The sequence below is a fragment of the Gymnoscopelus microlampas genome (assembly GCF_963454915.1).
Source record: "Gymnoscopelus microlampas genome assembly, chromosome: 13".
Classification (NCBI taxonomy): Eukaryota; Metazoa; Chordata; class Actinopteri; order Myctophiformes; family Myctophidae; genus Gymnoscopelus; species Gymnoscopelus microlampas.
Genome location: NC_139950.1, coordinates 19,163,309 through 19,188,920, shown reverse-complemented (window position 1 = coordinate 19,188,920; position 25,612 = coordinate 19,163,309). Strand labels below are relative to the sequence as shown.

Sequence of the window (25,612 nt, the reverse complement as noted above, 5' to 3'; positions counted from 1 at the left end):
ATTAGCCAATTTATCTGATTTAGTCAAATGTAATATGATTTCACAAATAAAATGATTATTTAAATGATTTCAGTAATACAAATACCTAAGAAACGTTGCTATACAAGAAACACAAAATGATGTATGGAACTCTAACCATGAGTATGACAATGATGATGATGATGATGGTGGTGGTGGTGGTGGTGGTGGTGGTGGTGGTATGGATGGTGGCAATGGTTATGATGATGATAGTTATACTTTGCTATCACCTTGTGAAAGATGAACCCTTCAACACAAGCAGAGCATGGGGTCAGCACAAAGAGGCCAAGCCCAGGGCAACATTTCAAAGGTCAGAAGTAACACTTCTGGCAAAAGGATACGCCATCAGGAAAAGTAACATTATACTTTTGCTCACTTTGTTTCTCTTCAGGTTCTATAGACAACCCATCAGTATCAATACAGGATTGTATGTAACAACACAGTAAAACCCTATTATGTATTGTAAACTCTCACGTTTTAGAGGGTTAAATCAGAGGTATGTTGTTGGACTTATCAGTCCATCTCCCACCATTGAACCAGGACATACTGTAAGTTAACCTACTGTAAGTTAACAGCAATTCCCCTTTAAGAGCAACTCCACAGTGCACATACAAATAGTCAACTCAGGATGCAGTCTGATGTCACTACAGTAAAGGAAGTGATACATCTGGGAGACAATTCCTCATTGTTCCTTCTTTAGGCCCCACCCGAAGCACACAAACTAGCAGGAGGAATACATGATATATATTCAGTGCATGTATAGTATAGTTGCTTCACTGCAAACCGTAACATAGGGAAAGATTCAGCCATACATATATGTAACTGTTCTCTTACCCCTGAGGATCTCAGTAATAAATACACAGATACAGTGCTGTACGCACATACATAATATAATATACATACTTATTTAAATAGGGGGGGAAAAGGTGTATTCGTCACTGTATGTTTGCACATACATTAAACTTGTTCTCTGCATTTACTCATCCTATCTATTAGGAGCAGTGGGCACCATTAAAACAGCGATCGGGAGCATTTAGGGGTTAAGTGTATTTCTTTACCCTTCCACCTTCTACCTAGTCAGTAGTCTGCTGTTATTCTATAACTATCTCTTTGTTATTGTTGCTATTGCAGCTGCAATGTTGAGGAACCGGAACCAAAGCATTTGACGCTTGTGTACTTGTATATAAGATGTAATGTAACCATATACAGTCTTGAATCTGAAACAGCACTGTGTGCTTTAGGGTGCTTGTTCAGCTTTGTAGCACTGGAGGCAGTGAAATAAAACAGGAGCTTTTATAAACAGTAGTATTTCATATTAACCCTTCCTTATCCCAAGACCTGTTCAGCCATGTTTGCATCAAACACACATAGTGGAACTGATTACACACAGTGTTTGAATACACAGCCACAGTACTAACAATGGATTTTATTTATTTTTTGTCAAGGTTGAGGTCACCATAAGGTATGCCTGAGGGTAAACACGTTATACAACAGAGTGGATTACCATAAAGTAATGAGTATTGCCTTGTTGAAAAAGTCTATTCAATGTATTCAAAGATACGTTTGAATTCATTGCAGATACAGTACAGTTTTAGTCAATCCTATTTAATCAATTCAAGAGCAATACTGCAGTGATGGGCACTGCAGAACACAGTAAAATCTGGAGTGTCCATTTAAATGTGAAAGGGTCGAAATGGACACTCTACATTAAATATCTTTGCTGAAAATAGCCGATCTATCTGCTATTTTCCGCAGAATACGGATGCTGGGGTTTAAGTGGTTAATAGCGTGTCACCTGTAAGTAAACACAGTTCCGATGTTCATGAGTACTAATATTAAACCCCCAAATAATCAAACGAATGCCAAAAAAGGATAAAAATAAGAGAACATAGCTGACAATTAGAAATTAAACCTAAAAGTAGCTGGGTGGGACCAGGTGAGTGTTGGGCTTGAATGTGGGATTAAACATGTTGCAACAGGCCACAAAACATAGGAGATCCTTGATAATCACTGTCACTGTCAATAGCAATTTTAGTGAAAGTTTGGTTATTCTGGGGCGAACATTCAGCGGAAAAACAGCTGCCCTAAGCTTACAACTCATCGCAATGAGACCTGTTGTGAGCTTGTAGGCCAGCTATTTCTCGGCGAAAAGATGGAGTAAAGGGGAAAAAGGAATGGACCTAGTATAGAGCCCTGAGGGACACCTGTCAATGAAGTATTTAGGGTTTAAGTGGTATAATTTGTATACATGCTCTGGCCACAGCAACGTGTATCTACGTGTATATGTGCCTGTTTTTAGACTATAGTGAAATACTATGCTCAGTCAAATAAATGAACAGTGAGGATTTTACTGTGCATTCAGGTCCAATAAGAGTTTCTGCTGCATACATTGGTTTGAACGATGAATTTAGCCATTGAACGCATTGAAGCTGCATCTGTGACTTTCATGTTCTCCTGCACAGGATTTTCACTGTTGAGCTATCGGAGAGCATATTTGGGATGGTACATTATTTCCATTTGAGTTTCATGCAATACCTCTTGTCAACCAGTAGTGATCCTACAAAATCACAGGAACTAAATATCAGGGCAGGGGGACCATTTCCAACCACCGCAGTTGTGTTAGTTATATTTTATTAACATACTGTACGATATACAGATTGGCCAAAATAACATTTTGTTCCCTAAAACAAGTTATGGATTGCTGCTTTAAATATAATAACTTGAAACAGGTCTTTCACAAGTCTGTCAGGGAGGGGGTAGAACAATATCATCATTGTGTGTGAGCATGTTGTGCAACGTTAACCAATAGAGCTGCTGAAAACATAGCTGTTGATTTGCCTTTAAGCACAACCTGGAAACGAGTGTTATGTTTTGTTTTGACATGTATCTAGGGCTTCTGCAGTACTGTACTGTGAGGAGAGAACAGGAGGAGGTGGAGCATCAGAGGAAAAAGGAAGAGGAAGTGAGGAAAAGGAAAATGGGCTATTGCTGAACCTGCATCTGGAATCAGTATTTGATCACAAGGCACAGTAAGTCCATGTAGTTCAGGGAGGTGAAATCATGCTTGTGTGTAAAGAAATGTCAGAAATATAGAATGATTTGTTGTAGTTGTTGATTTTTACTTTGGTCAAAACCTTAATTCACCCAAAGAGAAGTCATTCAGCTCCTGATAATGAAATCTTAGCAAGTTTAAACATGCAAAAATAATGATTAAATGTCAAATCATGAATCCAGTAATTTCATTTACTATATTGCACAATGTCTGAGCTCTTAATGCTGGGAATGCCAGACTTAAAATGCTCATCTCTCAGACAGGCTGTGGTCAATTACCAAATATGATTGTACTCAGGCAGCCAGGCTCCAACTTAAGGCCTGATTTACTGTAGCTGCATGCTGGTGTCGCACATCAAAAATAGCTGATCCACAAGCTCACAATATGTCACACTGAGACACATTGTGAGCTTGTAGATCAGACTTTTTTGGTGTATTGGTGACACGATGCAAAACCAAGTAAATCAGGCTCTTGAGATAGATACAAGTGGTATCGAGTTTGATGAGGCAGGGAGCAACAGCTCAACCAACTCTCCATGATAAACAACACTGACGCCAATGGCAACACAGCCATGTCAGAGGTTGCAGGCCTGGGTCAGCCTGAGATCATCACCTTATTGGTGGAGAAAGAAGCAGACATTAACATGAAGGTGAGAGGCCTCTTCACCAACAACAACCGATAGGTCCCAGTTCAATGGGAATGTACTTTATGTATTGGTACCCATATAAACACAACTCAGTGATGTAGAAAATGCTTCAGAGATTGTTGCACTTAAGGGTGCATTCAAGCTGCATTTGGGGACCATCTTGCACAGCAGTGCAGACCTTGCTGCAACTGGGCACACGTCCAAAAATCCATGCAAATGATGCACTCCAGAGCACATGTGCATTTGTTTCTGATTTGCTTGTCAGCAGTTTGTGTGTATTCTGGTCAGCACCTGTATCTGGTATCTCACTTGTTGTACACTTGTTAAAGTGGAGGCAGTGAACACAGAAGAGCAGAGCAGGAGCAGAGGCAAGAAGAGGCATTGACTGACCGGTGAGAGACATAACAGGTTCCATCACCCCACCCTCCTGGAGCCATGCTGCTTAATACTAATAGCATTCCACAAGGCACTGTTTACAGTTTCGTCTGTAAATGTTTAGGTATTCATGAGCAGCAGTCTTTTCACCCTCAAGTCTCACAACAGTAGTAAAGATCTTATGAAGGCAGGTTTCAATGGCCGTGGTTTACCTTTCACCACTCCTCTGGCCTTGAACTCGTATTTTTACATGCCTGACCTCTATTGTTTCCATTGTATCACATCCTGTGGCATGTCCTGCTACAGAGTGCGCTAAGCCTTAAGACACCGTGGTTGCAGTGGAATGCACTGAGTCATGCACAGACTGAGCATGATACCTGACATTCCCCTACATGTCCACGGAATCTGGTGCATGGTCTGTGTTTGTTCTCAGCCAAAGGGAGAAGTGGAGCAAATTCAGAATGAGCGGGTGATGTCAGAGAGAGAGAGATACCACTCACATCTGGATTTAATAATTGAAAAGCTAAAATACAATGTGCCTGTCCTCATTCTATCTCTATTTGATATATTGCCTTTCTCTGTAAATGTCTGAGTGCAGCTGAAAAAAGGTGTACTTATAGAGATGGTTGACCACTTTACCACTTGAGCAATTAACCACGAAACATTTCTAAATTATTTCAAAAATAGCCAATCTACAATCTCACAACACGTTGTAACGTGGCAGGTTGTGAGCTTATAGATCTGCTACTTAAAAGATATATATTTCACCTATAATGACATACCCAAAAAATTGGGACGCCAAGTGGTTAAGTAGATAGCTGAATATAACAAATGCATACAGATGCAGTATCCAGTCACCAAAAGTAGATGATATTAGATGCTGTAGTCTAGTCTAGTCTAGTCTTAACATTGGCACATGCCAATTCCAGGATCGGCTGTGAACCTAAGGAGGAGGGGTGGAAGATTATTAATAAAATTTAACATCAAGCATGCATCAGAGTAAAATTGAGGATTATTTATTTTCTTTTCAGGATGTTACAGTAATGATACTCCCTTGACTTTTTATAGTGAAGCTCCTCAGAAGTGAGCCGTCTAAAAGTGTGTGTGTGTGTGTGTGTGTGTGTGTGTGTGTGTGTGTGTGTGTGTGTGTGTGTGTGTGTGTGTGTGTGTGTGTGTGTGTAGCTGACCCCCAAGTGCACACTCTTGTGCACACTCCCAGCGGGCCACAGAACTACCTGCACTAATTCTTTTCACGTTTTGAAAATGTTTACTTTTATTTTATAATGTAAGTCATTGTCAGTGGGGCTCTGATTGGGCTGAAAAACCGTGCCAAAATTTGGATCATACATCATAGACATGTGATAGACAACTGACATCACAGATGACTGGTGTCCTTGGCTGGCCACATGAAGTCCAAGATCCACATTGGAGCCATGCAGTTTATGTGGATCCTGAGATCCACATGATTCGATTTGTTTATAGAGTAAATGCATAGGCTTAAGGTGGTGTAAGTGGTTTCTTGTTTTATTTCTTAATGTTTTAAATAAATAGCTCTATATTCCCATAGCAATCAATTGGGATACCAATTTCAGCCAATCAGGAGAAATAACTCATACAGTATACAGGAAAACAAGTGAAATGGGAAGTGATCCCACAAATAAATGAGCAGACAATATTGATAAATGATCTTTGTGGGGTTCTCTCTCCTGATTGGATGACATTTGTAACCAATACTGTATGTATGTATATATAAAATATATGTTCTGTTTACTAAAGATCTGGAGAGACGGGAAGACCCCTGTTACTTAAAAAACACTCAAGGTTTTTCGATGAATTGAGGACAAAGGAATGGAAACAAGCCATATAGTGCTTTCTTGGGTTTAAAATCCTCTTAACAGACCTTGTATTGAACTGTACTTCCCTGTGCTTGTCTTTGCAAACGGTTAATAAAGTATTAAATCAATCAATCAATCAATCAATCAAGTTTATAGCAATGATTAGTATCAGAATATAGAGCTTTATAAACATGTTAATATTACGTTTTGCTTTAAGCAAAACAGATCACTTATAGCACCTTTAAGTGTAGTCACACCTGTGACCAAGTTGTCATTCAGTAATATGGAAAAATCATAGTACTGTATACAAAACGCTTTGCAGCAGACAGAAACAACTGGTGCCTGATGCTCTTCAAATTATTCACATTAAACTTATGATTGCTGATAACCCTATACTACCTTGTTTTCTGAAAGACAGGTCTGTGTATTACAACGTCTGGATTAATAAAGATGTCAGGATCTGTCATCTTGAGAGATTAGTTAGCTTATGACTCTCAGGATGCGCTGGCAAAGCCTCAAATAGCAGCACAGCAGTAGCCTGCAGTAGGCTGCAATAGGCTATCACTTTCCAGTTGCCATAGTGGGCCTACGTGTTTAGGCACTGTCCTAGGGCATGGTGAAGTTCGCTGCCTGGTTCAAGACCGTCCTAGAGGAAGTTCCCCTCAAAGACGTAGGAGGCAAGATCAAGTATGGCAGGTTGGAGATAACAATAACTGTCTATTATGACTGCCCTTGGCATGGAGTGCAACACCAACATATCCTTTCAAAATTCTAAGCTTAATTACCACTAAACATTCCATTCAAGTGTGGCTAGGTCGCCTCTGCTAGTGGATTCCTCTGGCCAGGCTGTGACATTTCTACACCACAGAAACACTAACTACCTGTATGTACTGAATTCTGAGGAGATGCAGCCAGATAAATTGAGGATATCTTAAAGCACCTTAATTTACCCTCACCTTTTCTATTCACAGTGTATTTTAGACAATGTGGTATGGTATTGTGTACAGGTTTGTGAAGCCACTCATGGCCATTAAAGGGATATGAAGCCCTATAGGCTGACTTTGTGGTTTGTTCTCCTGTGGTGAAAGTGAAAAACTACAGCGGGGTAAAAACATGGCAGACTGACATACCCTGACCGGACTCTCACTGTGATGTAAGCAACCAACTGCAGCTAAAATATAATGGGTGTTAGATATAGGTGCGCTGATGTGGATGCATTGAATGACAATACATGTTGACTGCTGTCAATGTTTGCACATTGGCACACCAATAGCTGCAGCTGCGTTGCTTGCTTACTTCACAGTGACTGTCCTTTTTTTTCTTATCTTTCTGTAGTTTGTAATCTGCACAGGAGAACATTCATTCCCTTTTCCCATGATGGACGTGGAACTGTTTGTGAAAGAAACAGCTGGAGCAGGTAGAGCCAGGCCTCCGGACTGATAAATCAGCCTAGGGTTTAATTTCCCTTTAACATGATGGATGTGGACATGTGTGGGAAAGAAACAGCTTGAGCTGACAAACAAAGCCAGGCCTCAGTAAAGAACTGATAAGAAAGCCTCTTCTAATCTAGGAGGATATGTAGCCTACACACTATTCTAATCAACCACATCAAGTAACAATTAAATATGTTTTTATTGCCAAGTTCTTGCGAAACATGTCATGGACATGCAGGTACATGGCCATGCAACTATAGTACACTCCTCTGAGTCAGAGGAGTGTACTATGGTTACATAGTCATGTACCTGCATGTCCTGCATGTCCTGGGGACCATCAGAGGCTCTGATGGACCCCAGGATGGTCCCTAGCTTGAGTTCAGCTTGAGTTCAGCCCATAGACTGTACAAAATAGCCAGGTAATGCCAAGTAGTGATAACCACATTTTGGCTGTTTAATAGCGCCACCCCGTGGACAAACTCCTTTCAGCATTCTATCCTATGATCCCATGGCGCTGCCTGCTTGAGAGGCAGAACTATAGTGTACTACTACAGGTATAGCATAACTTTAATAATGACAGAAAAATGTAGTCCTAACTGATAATCATTTTTTATCTGGGATAAATAAATAAATAAATAATAATTTAATAATACATCTCATAATTGAACTTATGTATCTGCAGATGTTGTCACCATTGTTCTGTTGACAGATACAGTTCACATAGGACCGCTCCATAATTAACTTGACTAATTTGTGTGTTATAGCCTTTATTTTCAAATGTCAATTTTAAATGAATACGGTTTGATAGTATAGTATTTGATAGTAATTTAGTAGTAGAGATCATGAGAGGCTTTAATGATCAATTGTCATGGATCCACACAGAGCAGCAGACAGATATAGGATGAAAACTGGCACTATAGATTCAGGAAAAAAACTGTAGGCTACTGTATGTTGAAGAAATAACAGAGATTGTTGTGATGCCACAGTGATTTTACATCCAGACTTTGGACACAACTAACAGTTCAAAGTTTTTTGTCTGTTCATTATTTTATACATAGAGATCTAGCCTAGTGTTAAGGTGTGTTTTTTATATTTTTGAGTAGAATATGCCAGAGACTAGAAAGAAAGACCCATCAGAGATATATATCTAAAAATAAAATAAATAAATACAAATCAATAGGTGGACTACAATGTAGCAGTATATAGCAGGCTATTCACTGTAACCTAAGAGCAGTTTGTTCCTTTTACTGCAGTACAAACTAAGGAAGAGTGAGTGAGAGAGTGAGAGATTGTTTTATGGGTGGACACACACATGTATAGCAATATTGACATTATACAGAAATGAAGACCAGATGTTTGGCATTTGAGGGATTTTCCATCCTATAGGGAAAGTGAGCAATGCGGAAAACCCAGTGGTGGAAAAAGTACTTACATTTTGTACTTAAGTAAAAGTATCAATACTGCAATGTAGAAATACTCTGTTGTAAAAGTCTGGAATTAAAAATGTACTTTAGTAAAAGTACAAAAGTATTGGTAAAGAAAAGTACCAAAAGTAGAAAGAAAGAATGTGCCATTTCACAAGTTTTCAAATGTATACAAATCTTTTGTAAATAGCAGATCTACAAGCTCACAATGCATTGCATTGCAGCATTGTGAGCTTATAGATCGGCTATTTTCAAATGGCCAAAATGGTAATTTGAAATACTAAAGTAAAGCAAAAATACCTCAAAATTGTGCTTAAGTACAGTACTTGAGTAATTAGTTACTTCGCACGTCTGACAATGCCAGAAATGTCAACGTGATGGGGATACATCTCGCTCTGCCAGGTGGCGCTCTGCATCTTTACACGTTACGGGCCACAAAAAAATAATAAATAAATAAATTACCACAGAAGAAGAATTTCCGCCAATCGTTTCATGTAGCTGCAGAGCCCGCCTCAATTCCACAGTGGGCAACCAATCAGGGATGAGAAGGGTGTAGCATGTTCCCCTTTCTCCCGCGCGTAACCACCGTGTGGCGCGTACCCATGCTGGCTGTCAGTGTTGCCATGTCCGCTTATTATAAGCGACTTTGGGCTTATCTTTTCGGTAAAATTGCTTGTAAATATTGGGAGTTGTGGGTTGCGTTTTTTTTAGCTTGTTTCTAAAGTGTAGTTGCTTATTTGGGCTTGTTTCCTAATGTTGTTTAAACCAAAGGTTCTCAAACATTTTCATGACAAGTTGACTAAGGACCCCCAAATGAATATGTATTTGTCTGCAGACCCCCATCTGAAAATATTTTATGCCAGGGACCCCCAAACAAAATTTGTGTTGTTAAAATAAATTGTTACATAAATATTCCACATTTTTCCTGATCTACCACCTCACAACGAGATCGGCTAGCCTATTACATTTTCAAAGCGCTCAAAGCCTAGTCGCTTCTTTTGGGCTTGTTTTCATAGACCTAGTTGCTTATTTCTCTCCCAGAATCTGGCAACACTGCCCATGGCGCGTATGCATGCTGGATGGGAGCTCCGTTCCGTCAGCAGAAATTGGACTTCCGGTTTTCGAGCTAGCAGAAATAAGGGTTCCGGTTGCCTTCAAAATAAGAGCGTGCATTTTTTATGTTTTTTAAAAGACACAAATCTAATTTAAAAATACATTTATGATGTATGCCTTTTAAATGGCTCATACTAAAACACTTCTAAGTGGCAAGTTTAAAAAAGAAAGACACAATTGTATTTAAAAAATACATTTATGATGTACATTATGTCTTTTTAAATGGCTTATACTAGATCACTTCTAAGTGCCAGGTTGTTCCAGTTTGAAATTGGCTATTGACCCCCATTAAATGTGCACTTAGCACTGTTTTGCACTTTAACTGGATATTGATTTGTGTGTGTTACATATATGTATTGTTTTTGTATTGTTTGTCCATTGTTGTAATAATGATGACTCTAGGCCAGGTCACTCTTGGAAAATGATGATGATATAATATTGTTTATTGCAGAAGCAAATAAACAATGATAAAAGAGACCACAAAATATGCTACAAATAATAATAGTAGATAGTGCAAGCGAGATAAAAAAAAGAGAAGAATTTGGGGTTTATAAAGTTGATCTCACGTATTTAAAAACTAAAATACAATACAAATACAAAAGTAATCAGAAAAAAAATATTACAAATTTATATTATTTAACAACATATATACAACATGGAAACACAGCATAAAAAAAGATAGAGAAATATTAGTACATTTTTAGTGTGTGTGTGTGTGTGTGTGTGTGTGTGTGTGTGTGTGTGTGTGTGTGTGTGTGTGTGTGTGTGTGTGTGTGTGTGTGTGTGTGTGTGTGTGTGTACTTCTCCATAACTGAGCGCCCCTAAACTTGATAGAAAATGGATACAGACCAGTAGAGAATATTGGTGAACATTTGAGAGATAATTTGTAAAAAAAAAAGAAAGTGGCAGGCCGCCCAGTGCGGCCTGACGTAAGAAAAGTGCCAATTTCAGACAATACTGGACACTGGACAGGAGACGGCTGTTGGCGCCAGCACTTTTGACATACGCACACGTTCAGGGAGACCCCCTCTACAACGCCACACTCTCCGCTAAGCCAGGCAGGTGTATTTGGAAAAATGGCGGGCCGTCCAGTGAGGTCAGGGGTCAGAAAACAGCCATTTTTAGTGCATAGACTTCACAAATTGGGCGCTGGACACGAGACAGCTATTTGTGGCGGCACTTGTGACATACGCACGCGTTCAGGGAGACCCCCTCTACAACGCCACACTCTCCGCTAAGCCAGACAGGTGTATTTGGAAAAGTGGCGGGCCGTCCAGTGAGGTCAGGGGGCAGAAAACAGCCATTTTTAGTGCATAGACTTCACAAATTGGGCGCTGGACACGAGACAGCTATTTGTGGCGGCACTTGTGACATACGCACGCGTTCAGGGAGACCCCCTCTACAACGCCACACTCTCCGCTAAGCCAGACAGGTGTATTTGGAAAAGTGGCGGGCCGTCCAGTGAGGTCAAGGGGCAGAAAACAGCCATTTTTAGTGCATAGACTTCACAAATTGGGCGCTGGACACGAGACAGGTATTTGTGGCGGCACTTGTGACATACGCACGCGTTCAGGGAGACCCCCTCTACAACGCCACACTCTCCGCTAAGCCAGACAGGTGTATTTGGAAAACTGGCGGGCCGTCCAGTGAGGTCAGGGGTCAGAAAACAGCCATTTTTAGTGCATAGACTTCACAAATTGGGCGCTGGACACGAGACAGCTATTTGTGGCGGCACTTGTGACATACGCACGCGTTCAGGGAGACCCCCTCTACAACGCCACACTCTCCGCTAAGCCAGACAGGTGTATTTGGAAAAATGGCGGGCCGTCCAGTGAGGTCAGGGGTCAGAAAACAGCCATTTTTAGTGCATAGACTTCACAAATTGGGCGCTGGACACGAGACAGCTATTTGTGGCGGCACTTGTGACATACGCACGCGTTCAGGGAGACCCCCTCTACAACGCCACACTCTCCGCTAAGCCAGACAGGTGTATTTGGAAAAATGGCGGGCCGTCCAGTGAGGTCAGGGGTCAGAAAACAGCCATTTTTAGTGCATAGACTTCACAAATTGGGCGCTGGACACGAGACAGCTATTTGTGGCGGCACTTGTGACATACGCACGCGTTCAGGGAGACCCCCTCTACAACGCCACACTCTCCGCTAAGCCAGACAGGTGTATTTGGAAAAATGGCGGGCCGTCCAGTGAGGTCAGGGGTCAGAAAACAGCCATTTTTAGTGCATAGACTTCACAAATTGGGCGCTGGACACGAGACAGCTATTTGTGGTGGCACTTGTGACATACGCACGCGTTCAGGGAGACCCCCTCTACAACGCCACACTCTCCGCTAAGCCAGACAGGTGTATTTGGAAAAATGGCGGGCCGTCCAGTGAGGTCAGGGGTCAGAAAACAGCCATTTTTAGTGCATAGACTTCACAAATTGGGCGCTGGACACGAGACAGCTATTTGTGGCGGCACTTGTGACATACGCACGCGTTCAGGGAGACCCCCTCTACAACGCCACACTCTCCGCTAAGCCAGACAGGTGTATTTGGAAAAATGGCGGGGCCGTCCAGTGAGGTCAGGGGTCAGAAAACAGCCATTTTTAGTGCATAGACTTCACAAATTGGGCGCTGGACACGAGACAGCTATTTGTGGCGGCACTTGTGACATACGCACGCGTTCAGGGAGACCCCCTCTACAACGCCACACTCTCCGCTAAGCCAGACAGGTGTATTTGGAAAAGTGGCGGGCCGTCCAGTGAGGTCAGGGGGCAGAAAACAGCCATTTTTAGTGCATAGACTTCACAAATTGGGCGCTGGACACGAGACAGCTATTTGCGGCGGCACGTGTGACATACGCACGCGTTCAGGGAGACCCCCTCTACAACGCCACACTCTCCGCTAAGCCAGACAGGTGTATTTGGAAAAGTGGCGGGCCGTCCAGTGAGCTCAGGGGGCAGAAAACAGCCATTTTTAGTGCATAGACTTCACAAATTGGGCGCTGGACACGAGACAGCTATTTGCGGCGGCACGTGTGACATACGCACGCGTTCAGGGAGACCCCCTCTACAACGCCACACTCTCCGCTAAGCCAGACATGAGACAGCTATTTGCCGTGGCACTTACTATTACTTACTTACAATTATAACAATCTGTTCTTGCTTACAATTGGCCGCTGATCATTCAGGCTACAGTCACAATTTAACACAAAAAAATGTAGATTAATATCACAGACTGAGGTTACCTGTTGTTGTTTTTATTTCGTTTTAGTCATAGTCTTTTGAATAACATTTAATTTAGTTTTAGTCATATTTTATTCACCTTAAATGTTTGTTTTAGTGTAGTTTTAGTCGACTAAATATAATACGATTTTAGTCGACTAAATCTACAGTTGATTTTGTCGTCAAAAATGTATTTTGGCAGGCCTTGATGGCGTCGTAATGCTACATTTTACACTTGGTTGCATGCTGAAATTAGCCAATCTACTGCTGTGACTTCACCTATCAAATTAAATAAAATACCTTTTAAAAAGTTCTATTGATGTCACCTCCTTATGACTCCATAATAAATCAAACCTACTCATTGGCTTTTTGGAAGAGGATGCAAGTCCCAAGAAGTGCCACAGAATATCATCAGGAAGTTTTAAAGCATCTTCTGTGTATACAGTACTGTTGCGTTGACCAGTTATTGATAGATATGTGTGGATACTCCCACAAAACAGACATGGCTATGGACAAGCCTTGCTTCTATTTCAGTTTCCCAGTTTGACATCAGTATAAAATTTCAATACCATTATAAGGCACACACCAACATCTCGTTCTGTGTCTCTCTCCGTTCCTGAGATATGACTGATGTAACATTGACTGTGACTATGATTGTGACCTTGAGCCATTTTTATAGGGCAGCCTAGAGATCATTTCTACCAAGTTCCATGAAAATCTGAAACTCTCTTCTATCAGGTAATGGATGTGGAGCCATTTCAAAATGTGTGACATTTTCAAAGAGAACTCTGGAACTAATCTGAACAAGAATCAATAGGGATTTATTTGTCACTTACTCAATACAGGTACAAGCAGTGAAATGTTTGGGGCTGTTTCTACAGAGACTGTGCTAACACAACCAATATCTTTTTAGAATTATAGATAACAGAAATAAAATGAAAGTACAGATGGAATGGCATGTATGATAAACCTCTTAAAACATGTATGATAATCTGTAGCAGCAGTGGCAAATGTGCAAAAATACAAGATAGCAACGCATTGCAGGCTTGCAGGCTTATGCAAAGGCTAAAATGTAATTAGATACCATGTTATGTAGACAGATGCCAGGCCATTGTTGACCTGGCATCCTATAGTTTGAATAGTTTCAATGTAGAGATTATAGATTTTTTGGGGGGATAGGGAGCTGTTAGACTGATGATTCTTGGTTTACATACAGTATGATCCTAGATTACTATTTCTATGTATTTGATGTATTACCTTGCTTACTGTAAATCGCTCTGGATTAAGAGCGTCTGCTAAATGCCTAAATGCCTAAATTGTAAATCACATTGTGAGCTTGTACAGTATATCGCCTATTTTAACTATTTTAAAATAGTCCCAGTCCCACACGTACAGTCCCAGTCGGCAAAGTGTCACCTGGTACTACCAGGTGACCAATTGACACTTATTTGCACAATGTTATTTGCACAATGCACTGACAGACACATCTAAGAACTCTCAAACCCATAGAATCACTTTACAAACAGACATTAAAAACACTTGATCAAAAACCCAACCGTTACCACCATTGCCGTATAGTTCAAAAGTATAATTTATTTAATTTTGATAGCTTTAAACATTTTGCAGATGCCAGTCTCATTTTTAAGGTTTTAAATGGGCTTGCACCTCCACCACTAAAACAGTTCATAGAGCGAAGGGAGAGTGGTGACAGATCAACAAGGGCAACTACCAGAGGAGACTGTGAGGTACCATTCAGACGGAGTGTGTTGGTAAAACAGTCTTCTCTGTTAGAGCCCCCCATCACTGGAACAGTCTTCCTACCGAAGTAAGAGAGACCAACAACTTTCTAACCTTCAAATTCAACCTTAAAAGATGGCTAAAAGCTAACCAAATTTGTAATCATGAGTAAATTTCGCCTCCATTAATCACTGATGTGTCTCCTCCTATTTTACTGTATTGTACTATGTCTACTTGTTTTGTATAGTTGACAATGTCTCTTTTTGTATGGATAACTATACCACTTTTTTAACAGCCTGCCCAGGGACTACAGATGAAAATTAGCCAACTCTGGCTCATTTACATGGACGTGAATAACTGACATGTTGATCAATGTGCATTGTCCCTGTTAAATAAATAAATATAAATAAATGTGCACTGACAAGTGATTCTGACGTATATCTGCATGCTAATCGTCTATTTTCACTATTTCAAAAAAATTTTTTTTAGAGGGGGTCTGAAAATGGCTGTTTTCTGACCCCTGACCTCACTGGACGGCCCGCCACTTTTCCAAATACACCTGTCTGGCTTAGCGGAGAGTGTGGCGTTGTAGAGGGGGTCTCCCTGAACGCGTGCGTATGTCACAAGTGCCGCCACAAATTCCTGTCTCGTGTCCAGCGCCCAATTTGTGAAGTCTATGCACTAAAAATGGCTGTTTTCTGACCCCTGACCTCACTGGACGGCCCGCCATTTTTCCAAATACACCTGTCTGGCTTAGCGGAGAGTGTGGCGTTGTAGAGGGGGTCTCCCTGAACGCGTGCGTATGTCACAAGTGCCGCCACAAATAGCTGTCTCGTGTCCAGCGCCCAATTTGTGAAGTCTATGCACTAAAAATGGCTGTTTTCTGACCCCTGACCTCACTGGACGGCCCGCCACTTTTCCAAATACACCTGTCTGGCTTAGCGGAGAGTGTGGCGTTGTAGAGGGGGTCTCCCTGAACGCGTGCGTATGTCACAAGTGCCGCCACAAATTCCTGTCTCGTGTCCAGCGCCCAATTTGTGAAGTCTATGCACTAAAAATGGCTGTTTTCTGACCCCTGACCTCACTGGACGGCCCGCCATTTTTCCAAATACACCTGTCTGGCTTAGCGGAGAGTGTGGCGTTGTAGAGGGGGTCTCCCTGAACGCGTGCGTATGTCACAAGTGCCGCCACAAATTCCTGTCTCGTGTCCAGCGCCCAATTTGTGAAGTCTATGCACTAAAAATGGCTGTTTTCTGACCCCTGACCTCACTGGACGGCCCGCCATTTTTCCAAATACACCTGTCTGGCTTAGCGGAGAGTGTGGCGTTGTAGAGGGGGTCTCCCTGAACGCGTGCGTATGTCACAAGTGCCGCCACAAATAGCTGTCTCGTGTCCAGCGCCCAATTTGTGAAGTCTATGCACTAAAAATGGCTGTTTTCTGACCCCTGACCTCACTGGACGGCCCGCCACTTTTCCAAATACACCTGTCTGGCTTAGCGGAGAGTGTGGCGTTGTAGAGGGGGTCTCCCTGAACGCGTGCGTATGTCACAAGTGCCGCCACAAATTCCTGTCTCGTGTCCAGCGCCCAATTTGTGAAGTCTATGCACTAAAAATGGCTGTTTTCTGACCCCTGACCTCACTGGACGGCCCGCCATTTTTCCAAATACACCTGTCTGGCTTAGCGGAGAGTGTGGCGTTGTAGAGGGGGTCTCCCTGAACGCGTGCGTATGTCACAAGTGCCGCCACAAATTCCTGTCTCGTGTCCAGCGCCCAATTTGTGAAGTCTATGCACTAAAAATGGCTGTTTTCTGACCCCTGACCTCACTGGACGGCCCGCCATTTTTCCAAATACACCTGTCTGGCTTAGCGGAGAGTGTGGCGTTGTAGAGGGGGTCTCCCTGAACGCGTGCGTATGTCACAAGTGCCGCCACAAATTCCTGTCTCGTGTCCAGCGCCCAATTTGTGAAGTCTATGCACTAAAAATGGCTGTTTTCTGACCCCTGACCTCACTGGACGGCCCGCCACTTTTCCAAATACACCTGTCTGGCTTAGCGGAGAGTGTGGCGTTGTAGAGGGGGTCTCCCTGAACGCGTGCGTATGTCACAAGTGCCGCCACAAATTCCTGTCTCGTGTCCAGCGCCCAATTTGTGAAGTCTATGCACTAAAAATGGCTGTTTTCTGACCCCTGACCTCACTGGACGGCCCGCCATTTTTCCAAATACACCTGTCTGGCTTAGCGGAGAGTGTGGCGTTGTAGAGGGGGTCTCCCTGAACGCGTGCGTATGTCACAAGTGCCGCCACAAATTCCTGTCTCGTGTCCAGCGCCCAATTTGTGAAGTCTATGCACTAAAAATGGCTGTTTTCTGACCCCTGACCTCACTGGACGGCCCGCCATTTTTCCAAATACACCTGTCTGGCTTAGCGGAGAGTGTGGCGTTGTAGAGGGGGTCTCCCTGAACGCGTGCGTATGTCACAAGTGCCGCCACAAATTCCTGTCTCGTGTCCAGCGCCCAATTTGTGAAGTCTATGCACTAAAAATGGCTGTTTTCTGACCCCTGACCTCACTGGACGGCCCGCCACTTTTCCAAATACACCTGTCTGGCTTAGCGGAGAGTGTGGCGTTGTAGAGGGGGTCTCCCTGAACGCGTGCGTATGTCACAAGTGCCGCCACAAATTCCTGTCTCGTGTCCAGCGCCCAATTTGTGAAGTCTATGCACTCCAGTGAACAGCATTTATCCATTTAGATACATTTTTTATGTTATTAAAACAGTTAAACACTTTTTTTTATTACAAATATACATAATATGTGTTTTCTAGCTTTGTTTAAATGCTTAATTTATAGTTTTAATGTGCAAATGAACCGTTTTTCAATGGTTTTCAATGGTTTCTTTTTACTCTAGAGGGTACTCTTATTCTGAAGAGATCGTCAACCGGAAGTCTTATTTCTGCTCCGTTATTTCTGCTGACGGAACACAGCTCTGGATGTGTTTGTTGTGTTTTGTTAATGTTGACGATTATTGGGAAAGGGTGCTTGTAAACACACATTTAAGTTAGTTGTATACATGATTGGCTGTGAAGCACATCGCCAGCCCATCTGATTTCGCCATAATATTAACATTAGCTCTTTTGTAGGTTATTTATGTACCTTGTTGCAGCAGTGTTGTGAAAATGGCAGGAGTGATCCGGAGGCTGGATGAAACTGTGGTCAATCGGATCGCTGCTGGAGAGGTCATCCAACGTCCAGCTAACGCGATCAAAGAGATGCTAGAGAACTGGTAAACCATCAAACACCACTTTTTACTCAAGCTCAGGTTTACCATGAAACCTTAAATACAGTGTACACAACTATTTCTCCAGTGTATTACTCTGATTGCTCTGTCTGGTCCACAGCGTTAGAAGGAGTTCTCCTTAACGCTATGTTACTTTCTAGCCGTTGCCCGCTCACCCGCGGTAGCTCAGTCTCTCGTCTGTAGTAAATAAAAAATACAGTTTCGCTACTCACCAAAACAAAGACGGATTTAAGATGTTGAAAGCCTACTTTCCTTGGTGGGAACACTCGGAGCCTCCACCTCTCGTCTAAAATACACTTTTTGACCAAAATGTAAAATAATCCACCGGATGGAAAAAATGTTTTAGTTACTCCACTGCGCCCTCTATAGATCCGGTCAATGCATTTTCTATTGACAACAATCTTTTTTTGTGAAATATTTTCTTTTCTGGTCAGAAAGTGATTATACACAAAAAAAAGAGAGAAAAAGACCATTACTGCATCAAAAGTAATCAACAAACTTAAAGCTATGGACCAGAGCTACAGCAAACTACTATAAAAAACTGGTCAAATATAAGAAAGAGGCAACATTTTTCTTAAATAGCCGATCTACAAGCTTGCGAGACGTTGTGAGCTTGTAGATCTGCTATTTTCACAATATTTATATTTATCTATGTAATGCCTCAACTCCTACATTCCAAGTGTTTTATTGTCAGGTTGGGGGGTCCCCAGTTCAAATATGATTCTTTTGGGGGATCACAGCCTGAAAAGGTTGAGAACCACTGACTTCGTCTAAATCATGGGTTTTCAACTGATTATGAACCAGGGACCACCACCCTGACTGAGAATCAACCTGGGGACCACTGCTGTGTTGGGAGGGGGGATATGGGCGTGGTGTGGGGGAAAAAGCTTGAAATTAAATAATGACTGTTAAGGCCTCAATTTAATATGTTAATTCGAGGTGAATTAAATCAAGCCATTAACAGTCATTATTTACCTGAGATATGCTGTTCTGTTCTCTTAACCTTCCATATTAAACTCATGTTGACTGATTCATTGCAACATATGTATGAGCAAGCACATGCCGATTGATAGGGGCACATTTCCTACTAATGATGACTCAACCAGGTAAACGGTACAGGTACAGTCAACTCCCATTTCCGTGGAAGTTCTTGACATCCGACTTCCAAGTAACTGATAACATTGATGCATCATCATACATCATACTGTTTCTCAACTAGTGGTCGATAAAATTAAATATAATACAAATCTTCACTTTCCTACATTACTAAATGCATGGTCAGGGACCACATGCTATACCTTCACGGACCACCAGTGGTCCACGGACCACCAGTTGAAAACCCATGGTCTAAATCACATTTGTGTTTTCTGTGTCACAGTTTAGATGCCAAGTCAACCAACATTCAGGTGACAGTAAAAGAGGGAGGACTGAAGCTCATTCAGATACAAGACAATGGCACTGGCATCAGGGTAGGTCATCGGCTGTGTTATCATTCATGTTTATCTCTGGTACTGTTGATTCACACACCAATTAACTTGTTTTTTTTTTGTCCTTGGTCAAATCAGAAAGAAGACATGGAAATAGTCTGTGAACGGTTCACCACCAGCAAACTTCAGACATTCCAGGACCTTACAGCCATTTCAACATATGGTTTCAGAGGAGAGGTAGGCCTTATTATAGACTTCTTGGCGTTGTCAGGCTATAAAATGAGTGGAAAGTAACTAAGTACATTTACTCAAGTGCTGTTAGCCGCAAGCAACTCTTAGATGCTATTTTTGCTAGAATATATTGACAGAAAGTAGCTCATAACATGTCTACGGTGGGTTTTTATGAAACGAAAACTTGGCAGATACAAAGAGGCTAGAGTACTGTAAACGTTTGAAGTACTTTGACTTTACTGGAGTGTTTCCATATTTATTCCTATTCCACTACATCTCAGAGGCAAATGTTGTACTCATTCTAGTTACTTTGCATATGGAGATTATTCATACAAAACATACATTAACTGATAAATTATGATCATTGTTGATTAAGTTACCATAAAGTAATTCAAATCAGCCCCAGCTTTACCAGCTGCAACATCATAAGTACAATCCAGGCCATTGTATACTGTATAAAGAGTGCTTATGTTTGGTACTGTAAGTACATTTTAATGACAATACTTTTGTATTTTTACTCAAGTAAAGATTTGAATGCAAGACTTGTAACAGAGTATTTCTACATTGTGGTATTGCTATTTTTCCTTACTTGAAGGATTACGTTTTCCACCACTGGATATACTGCTTTCATGGTTAATGCACCTCATATTTATTTGTGTCTTTGTACTTGTTTGTAGGCACTGGCCAGTATAAGTCATGTTGCTCATGTGACAATAACCACTAAAACAGCAGATGCCAAGTGTGCATACAGGTACATTATATCCACATGTTTCATCACTCCTCTTGCTCTCTTGCACACAGCAAGCTGTCGTTCTGTCTGCTCGTGTCATGAGTCATATTGTTCCTGTCGTTACTCAGAGCCAACTACAGTGATGGGAAACTCAAAAGCCCTCCTAAGCCCTGTGCTGGGAATCAGGGGACACAGATCCTTGTAAGTTCATTGATCGCACATGCTGTTGCAGAGATTGATGTACTGCATATACTGTACCAATTGAAGCATATAATATAAGGATATCAATCCTGCAGGCGGAGGACCTGTTCTATAATGTGCCCACCAGGAGGAAAGCCTTGAAGAGCCCCAGTGAGGAGTACGGCAGGATTGTAGAGGTGGTCAGCAGGTCTGTCTGCCTGGCGTTTCTCCGAAAGCCTCATGGAGCTTTCTCTTTGGTTTATTAACTGGCTCATTCTTGTCATTTCAGTTGTCTCTGTTAATTCACAAACAATGTTTTACAGGTATGCCATACACAACTCTGGGAAGAGCTTTTCTGTCAAAAAGGTGAGACTTAATCCCTTAAATCCTTTATACTTCAAATAGTGAAAATAGCCTATCTACGAGTTCTGTGAGCTTGTAGATCTGTGAATATTTGTAGAATGTTCACCTATAACCTGCCCAGTATAGGGACCGGATGTGGTTCATGTGATCAGCATTACTAGAAAATACAGATAGAATAGGCTTAGGACTTTAGACCTTAGACCTGATTATCTGAGCTTCATCTTTGCCTTGTCTTTCTTTTCGTCTTCAGCAAGGAGAGACTGTGGCAGATGTCAGGACCTTACCCAACGCATCAATACTGGATAATATTCGTGGGGTATTTGGCAATGCAGTCAGCAGGTACAATTCAAACACAAGAAGCCTGTGCTCGGCTCTGATGGCCCAGTATTGACTGCTTTCAGATGGAATGAATAACGTTCACATGGTGGTATGTGTTCCTAGGGAGCTGATCGAAGTGGGCTGCGAGGATCAGAAACTCGCCTACAAGCTGAAAGGCTATATCTCCAACGCAAACTACTCGGTCAAGAAATGCATTCTCATCCTCTTCATCAATCGTATGTAGAGCAGTCATTCACATTGTCCTTTTAATGTCGTAGATAATATTGCATTGTGTTAACCACTTAAGCCCTATACATTTCATCGTATGGCGAATATCGAAAATATATCTACGAGCTTGTAGATCTGCTCTTTCCGCTATTTTTGAAAATGTAATTTGTTTTTAAATGTTATGTTAAAATATTTGAAGATGTTCGCCTGTTATGATGTACCTAAAATAGAGACAGATGGTTTTAAGTGGTCTCCCTCCCGCAGATCGTCTGGTGGAATCAAGTGCCTTGAAGAAGGCCATTGAGACGGTTTATGCTGCATACCTACCGAAGAACACCCACCCCTTTCTTTATCTAAGGTAAATAAATCCAACGATAGGTATTATTTTGTATTCCTCAATAGAAGCCATTGCTGTTAAATGCCATTTGTGTTTACCTACCTCTTTGCACTACCATAGCCTCGAGATTGCCCCGCATAACATCGATGTGAACGTCCATCCAACAAAACACGAAGTGCACTTTTTGCACGAAGACTGCATCATTGAGAGTGTTCAGAAACACGTCGAGAGCAAACTGCTGGGCTCCAACTTCTCCCGCACGTATTTCACACAGGTATGGCATGACTAGTGATACAGGTACAAAAACAAAAGTTGTTGGTCTAATGGAAATCTTCCACCAATCTCCTTCATTAAACGTGAATGGTGTATGATACCACTGTTGAGACCCTGCTCTATTCTGAGTGCAGACCTTGCTGCCAGGGCTTTCGGTCTCCGCCAGCAGTGAGGTAAAGCCCTCTTCTAGCGCCACGTCTGAATCCGGTGAGCGAGTCTACGCGCATCAGATGGTGAGGACCGACTGTCGAGCTCAGAAGCTGGATGCCTTCCTCCAGCCAAAGGAGAAGGCAGCAGTGCCTGTCACCAAATCGTCTGGTACAAGCAGCGGGGAGGCCGGGACCAGCCATCAGCTCTGTACCATCGATGTGGATGAGATGGAGGATGCAGAGATGCTGGAGGCTGCGACAGAGCAGGAGGTGGGGGATCCACAAGATGGCTTTGGAACCAGCATCTCCAACCCAGATCTTCCCAGGTAATGCCAGATTCCAAAGTGTGTGTGTGTGTGTGTGTGTGTGTGTGTGTGTGTGTGTGTGTGTGTGTGTGTGTGTGTGTGTGTGTGTGTGTGTGTGTGTGTGTGTGTGTGTGTGTGTGTGTGTGTGTGTGTGTGTGTGTGTGTGTGTGTGTGTGTGTGTGTGTGTGTGTGTGTGTGTGTGATCTTCTGTGTTATTGACAAAACAGTTGACTGAAGATTATGGCTTAACTCTGTTGAATGTTATTTATAATGTAGATGTTGTATGATGTTGTGACACAATAAGACATAGCACATGCAGAGTAGTGTGTGTGTGTGTGTGTGTGTGTGTGTGGTTGTTTGAACACAGGAAGCGTCCCAGGACAGGACCAGAGGAACAGGAAGACCTCACCGCTGCAGCGACACCCAGGAGGAGAACGATCAAGCTGATGAGTGTCAAGGAGCTCAGAACTGAGATCACTGAGAAAACGCATAAAGGTATACTTGACAATGTTTCTTCAGTTAGCTGAAATGTATGCAGTTCTGACCCGTGATTTACAAAATATAAAGTATAGTAAAACAACAAATAACAGAAATGAAATGTTTTCCATTCCTTCAGGTCTTCAAGAGATGCTCCAGAATCACTCGTTTGTGGGTTGTGTGGATCCCCAGTGGACTCTCATCCAACATCATACCAAACTGTACCTACTCAGCACCACCAAACTCAGGTCAGTCCAAAAGCTTGGTTCACTGTGTCTGCTTCCTCTCAGGTTGCCGAAACATCTCATTCATTCTATTTCTGGATTTTGTTTTGTTATCTATTCCAGTCAGGAGCTTTTCTACCAAATACTGATCTATGACTTTGGCAATTTTGGTGTATTGAGACTATCTGTGAGTATCCCATTTATCTAATTAGCTTATGCCAGTATATGAGGGATCCTAACCTTCGTAATGCAGTGATTCTCACGGCTGGTTATGTGTATTAGGAGCCCGCTCCACTGTATGATTTGGCCATGATGGCGCTAGACTCTGAGGAGAGTGGCTGGACGGAGGATGACGGACCAAAGGAGGGCCTGGCTCAGTACATTGTAGACTTCCTGAAGAAAAAAACGGAGATGCTGGCGGACTACTTCTCTGTGGAGATAGACCAGGTTAGTTGATATGGTAGGGCGGTAAGTCTGTTGGTTAGACAATTCTCTGATTGGGCAGGGAAAGTACTGAATTCTCAATTGTCCTACTCTGTTATTGGTCATCTTGTCTAAATCTTGTCTTGCTTTATAGGAAGGAAACCTAACGGGGCTGCCGTTACTGCTTGACAAGTACACCCCTGTTATGGAGGGTCTCCCAATGTTCATCCTGCGCTTAGCCACCGAGGTATGATTCCTTGCAGTCAATCTACAACACAAAGTAAGTCACCTGAATTACGAGAGAATATGTCTGAAGTATACTGCTGTTTTCTGTTGAGCAGGTGAACTGGGACGACGAGAAGGAGTGCTTTAGAGACTTCGGTAAGGAGTGCAGCCAGTTCTACTCTATCAGGAAGCAGTACATCCTGGAAACTGGGCCTGGAGATGAGCAGACGGTATGGAGAAAAACAGGCCAACTTCTACTACTGCATTTAACATGGTATATTGTCACTGTCGGGCAGAAACCTTTGCATGTCCAAAACCATTACTTTTCAGAAAATGGAAAAAATTACCTGTGTTCCAATGGAACCATTGTAGTTTTTAATCATAAGCTCTTGTTAATGATTTTCATTGTTAAAATATTTTTACTAACTACTTTCAACCTGGCATCCATATTTTGTGAGCCTCTAGACTAGGGTATTTTCGCATGATACTGTCAATCATACAACAAAATGAATAAATGATATAAAAAAGAAAATTTATTTTAAAGATTAAATATGGAGGTTTCTGCCCGACAGCCATATGTAATGAACATGAGTCATGCATGTGAGCACACAAACTTTGTATTTGTCATGACACATTTATCAAAACTGATGTGTAATTCCTGTTTCAGGACAGTGAGATGAATTCATGGCGTTGGAAGGTGGAGCATATTATCTTTAAGGCTTTACGTAGCCTCTTCAGCCCTCCCAAGCACTTCAGTGAAGACGGCAGTGTGCTCCAGATTGCCAACATACCTGATCTCTATAAAGTGTTTGAGAGGTGTTGAATCTGTTGACAAAGCTGATTGAATGTCAAGGTGCTATTTTTGTTTTATACTTTGTAAGTGTGAATAAATATTGTGAAATATTTCTCCAAATGTTTGACAATTCGTGTAAAAATGGACAATGGAAATCACCGGTTCTGTCATTATAGAATGGGGTACAAGTAATTTTAGAAACCATAAATTGTAACTGCGGATAAGAATGTGTTTGGAGGGTTCAGTCGAAGGGAGTAAACCTTTTGACAACAAAAGTAGGATCTCTATAAGTTTTTGCAAAAAATAAAGTTATGGCAATGTCAAGATTGCACAATTTAAACATGCCAGATCCTAATTTGGCATTCTAAAATTAACACCTTTGTCATTTACCCAGGACACGTAACTGCGAGGAGGGTATATGGTGGTCTCATACTCACCCTCTTGTCATGCACTCTTCTTTTTGTTGAGTTTCTAGGGTTATCGGTACTGTATTTAAAGGTGCCAGTGTTTTTGTTATATGTACATAACCCATTTCGCTATGTCTGAAGGATGGAAATAAATCAAATTAAAATATTCGGACAAGTCAACCCATCTCTATTGTAACTTTATTCCTAGATAAAAAAGTGTCCTAGTAAATATTACAAAGTGGATGTGACAAGACCACAGGCCAGCCCAAGAAATCTAACATTAACCATGGAATCTATTTAAAAAAAATGCCCACAGTATTTCTAATAGCTGATCTACAAGGGTCACACCGTGATGCTTTGTGAGCTTGTAGATCGTTCA

General features: G+C 41.9%; 1 protein-coding gene and 1 pseudogene across 2 annotated transcripts; both read left to right on the top strand.

The window, feature by feature from the left end:
• The first annotated feature begins 3,516 nt into the window (after window positions 1-3,516).
• Window positions 3,517-6,861, top strand: LOC311058581 (annotated as a pseudogene). The gene is made up of 4 exons: window positions 3,517-3,719; window positions 3,982-4,084; window positions 6,537-6,622; window positions 6,741-6,861. The product of its transcript is annotated as an uncharacterized misc_RNA (transcript).
• A 10,976-nt stretch (window positions 6,862-17,837) lies between these two features.
• mlh1 (mutL homolog 1, colon cancer, nonpolyposis type 2 (E. coli)) lies at window positions 17,838-25,307 on the top strand. The gene is made up of 19 exons (XM_084076239.1): window positions 17,838-18,128; window positions 19,522-19,612; window positions 19,709-19,807; window positions 20,479-20,552; window positions 20,660-20,732; window positions 20,828-20,919; window positions 21,035-21,077; window positions 21,325-21,413; window positions 21,516-21,628; window positions 21,885-21,978; window positions 22,078-22,231; window positions 22,365-22,705; window positions 23,052-23,179; window positions 23,301-23,409; window positions 23,509-23,572; window positions 23,668-23,832; window positions 23,963-24,055; window positions 24,150-24,263; window positions 24,701-25,307. Exons 1-19 carry the CDS (start codon window positions 18,022-18,024, stop codon window positions 24,854-24,856), a joined length of 2,199 nt encoding a protein of 732 aa, XP_083932365.1. The 5' UTR covers window positions 17,838-18,021; the 3' UTR covers window positions 24,857-25,307.
• Window positions 25,308-25,612: the final 305 nt, after the last annotated feature.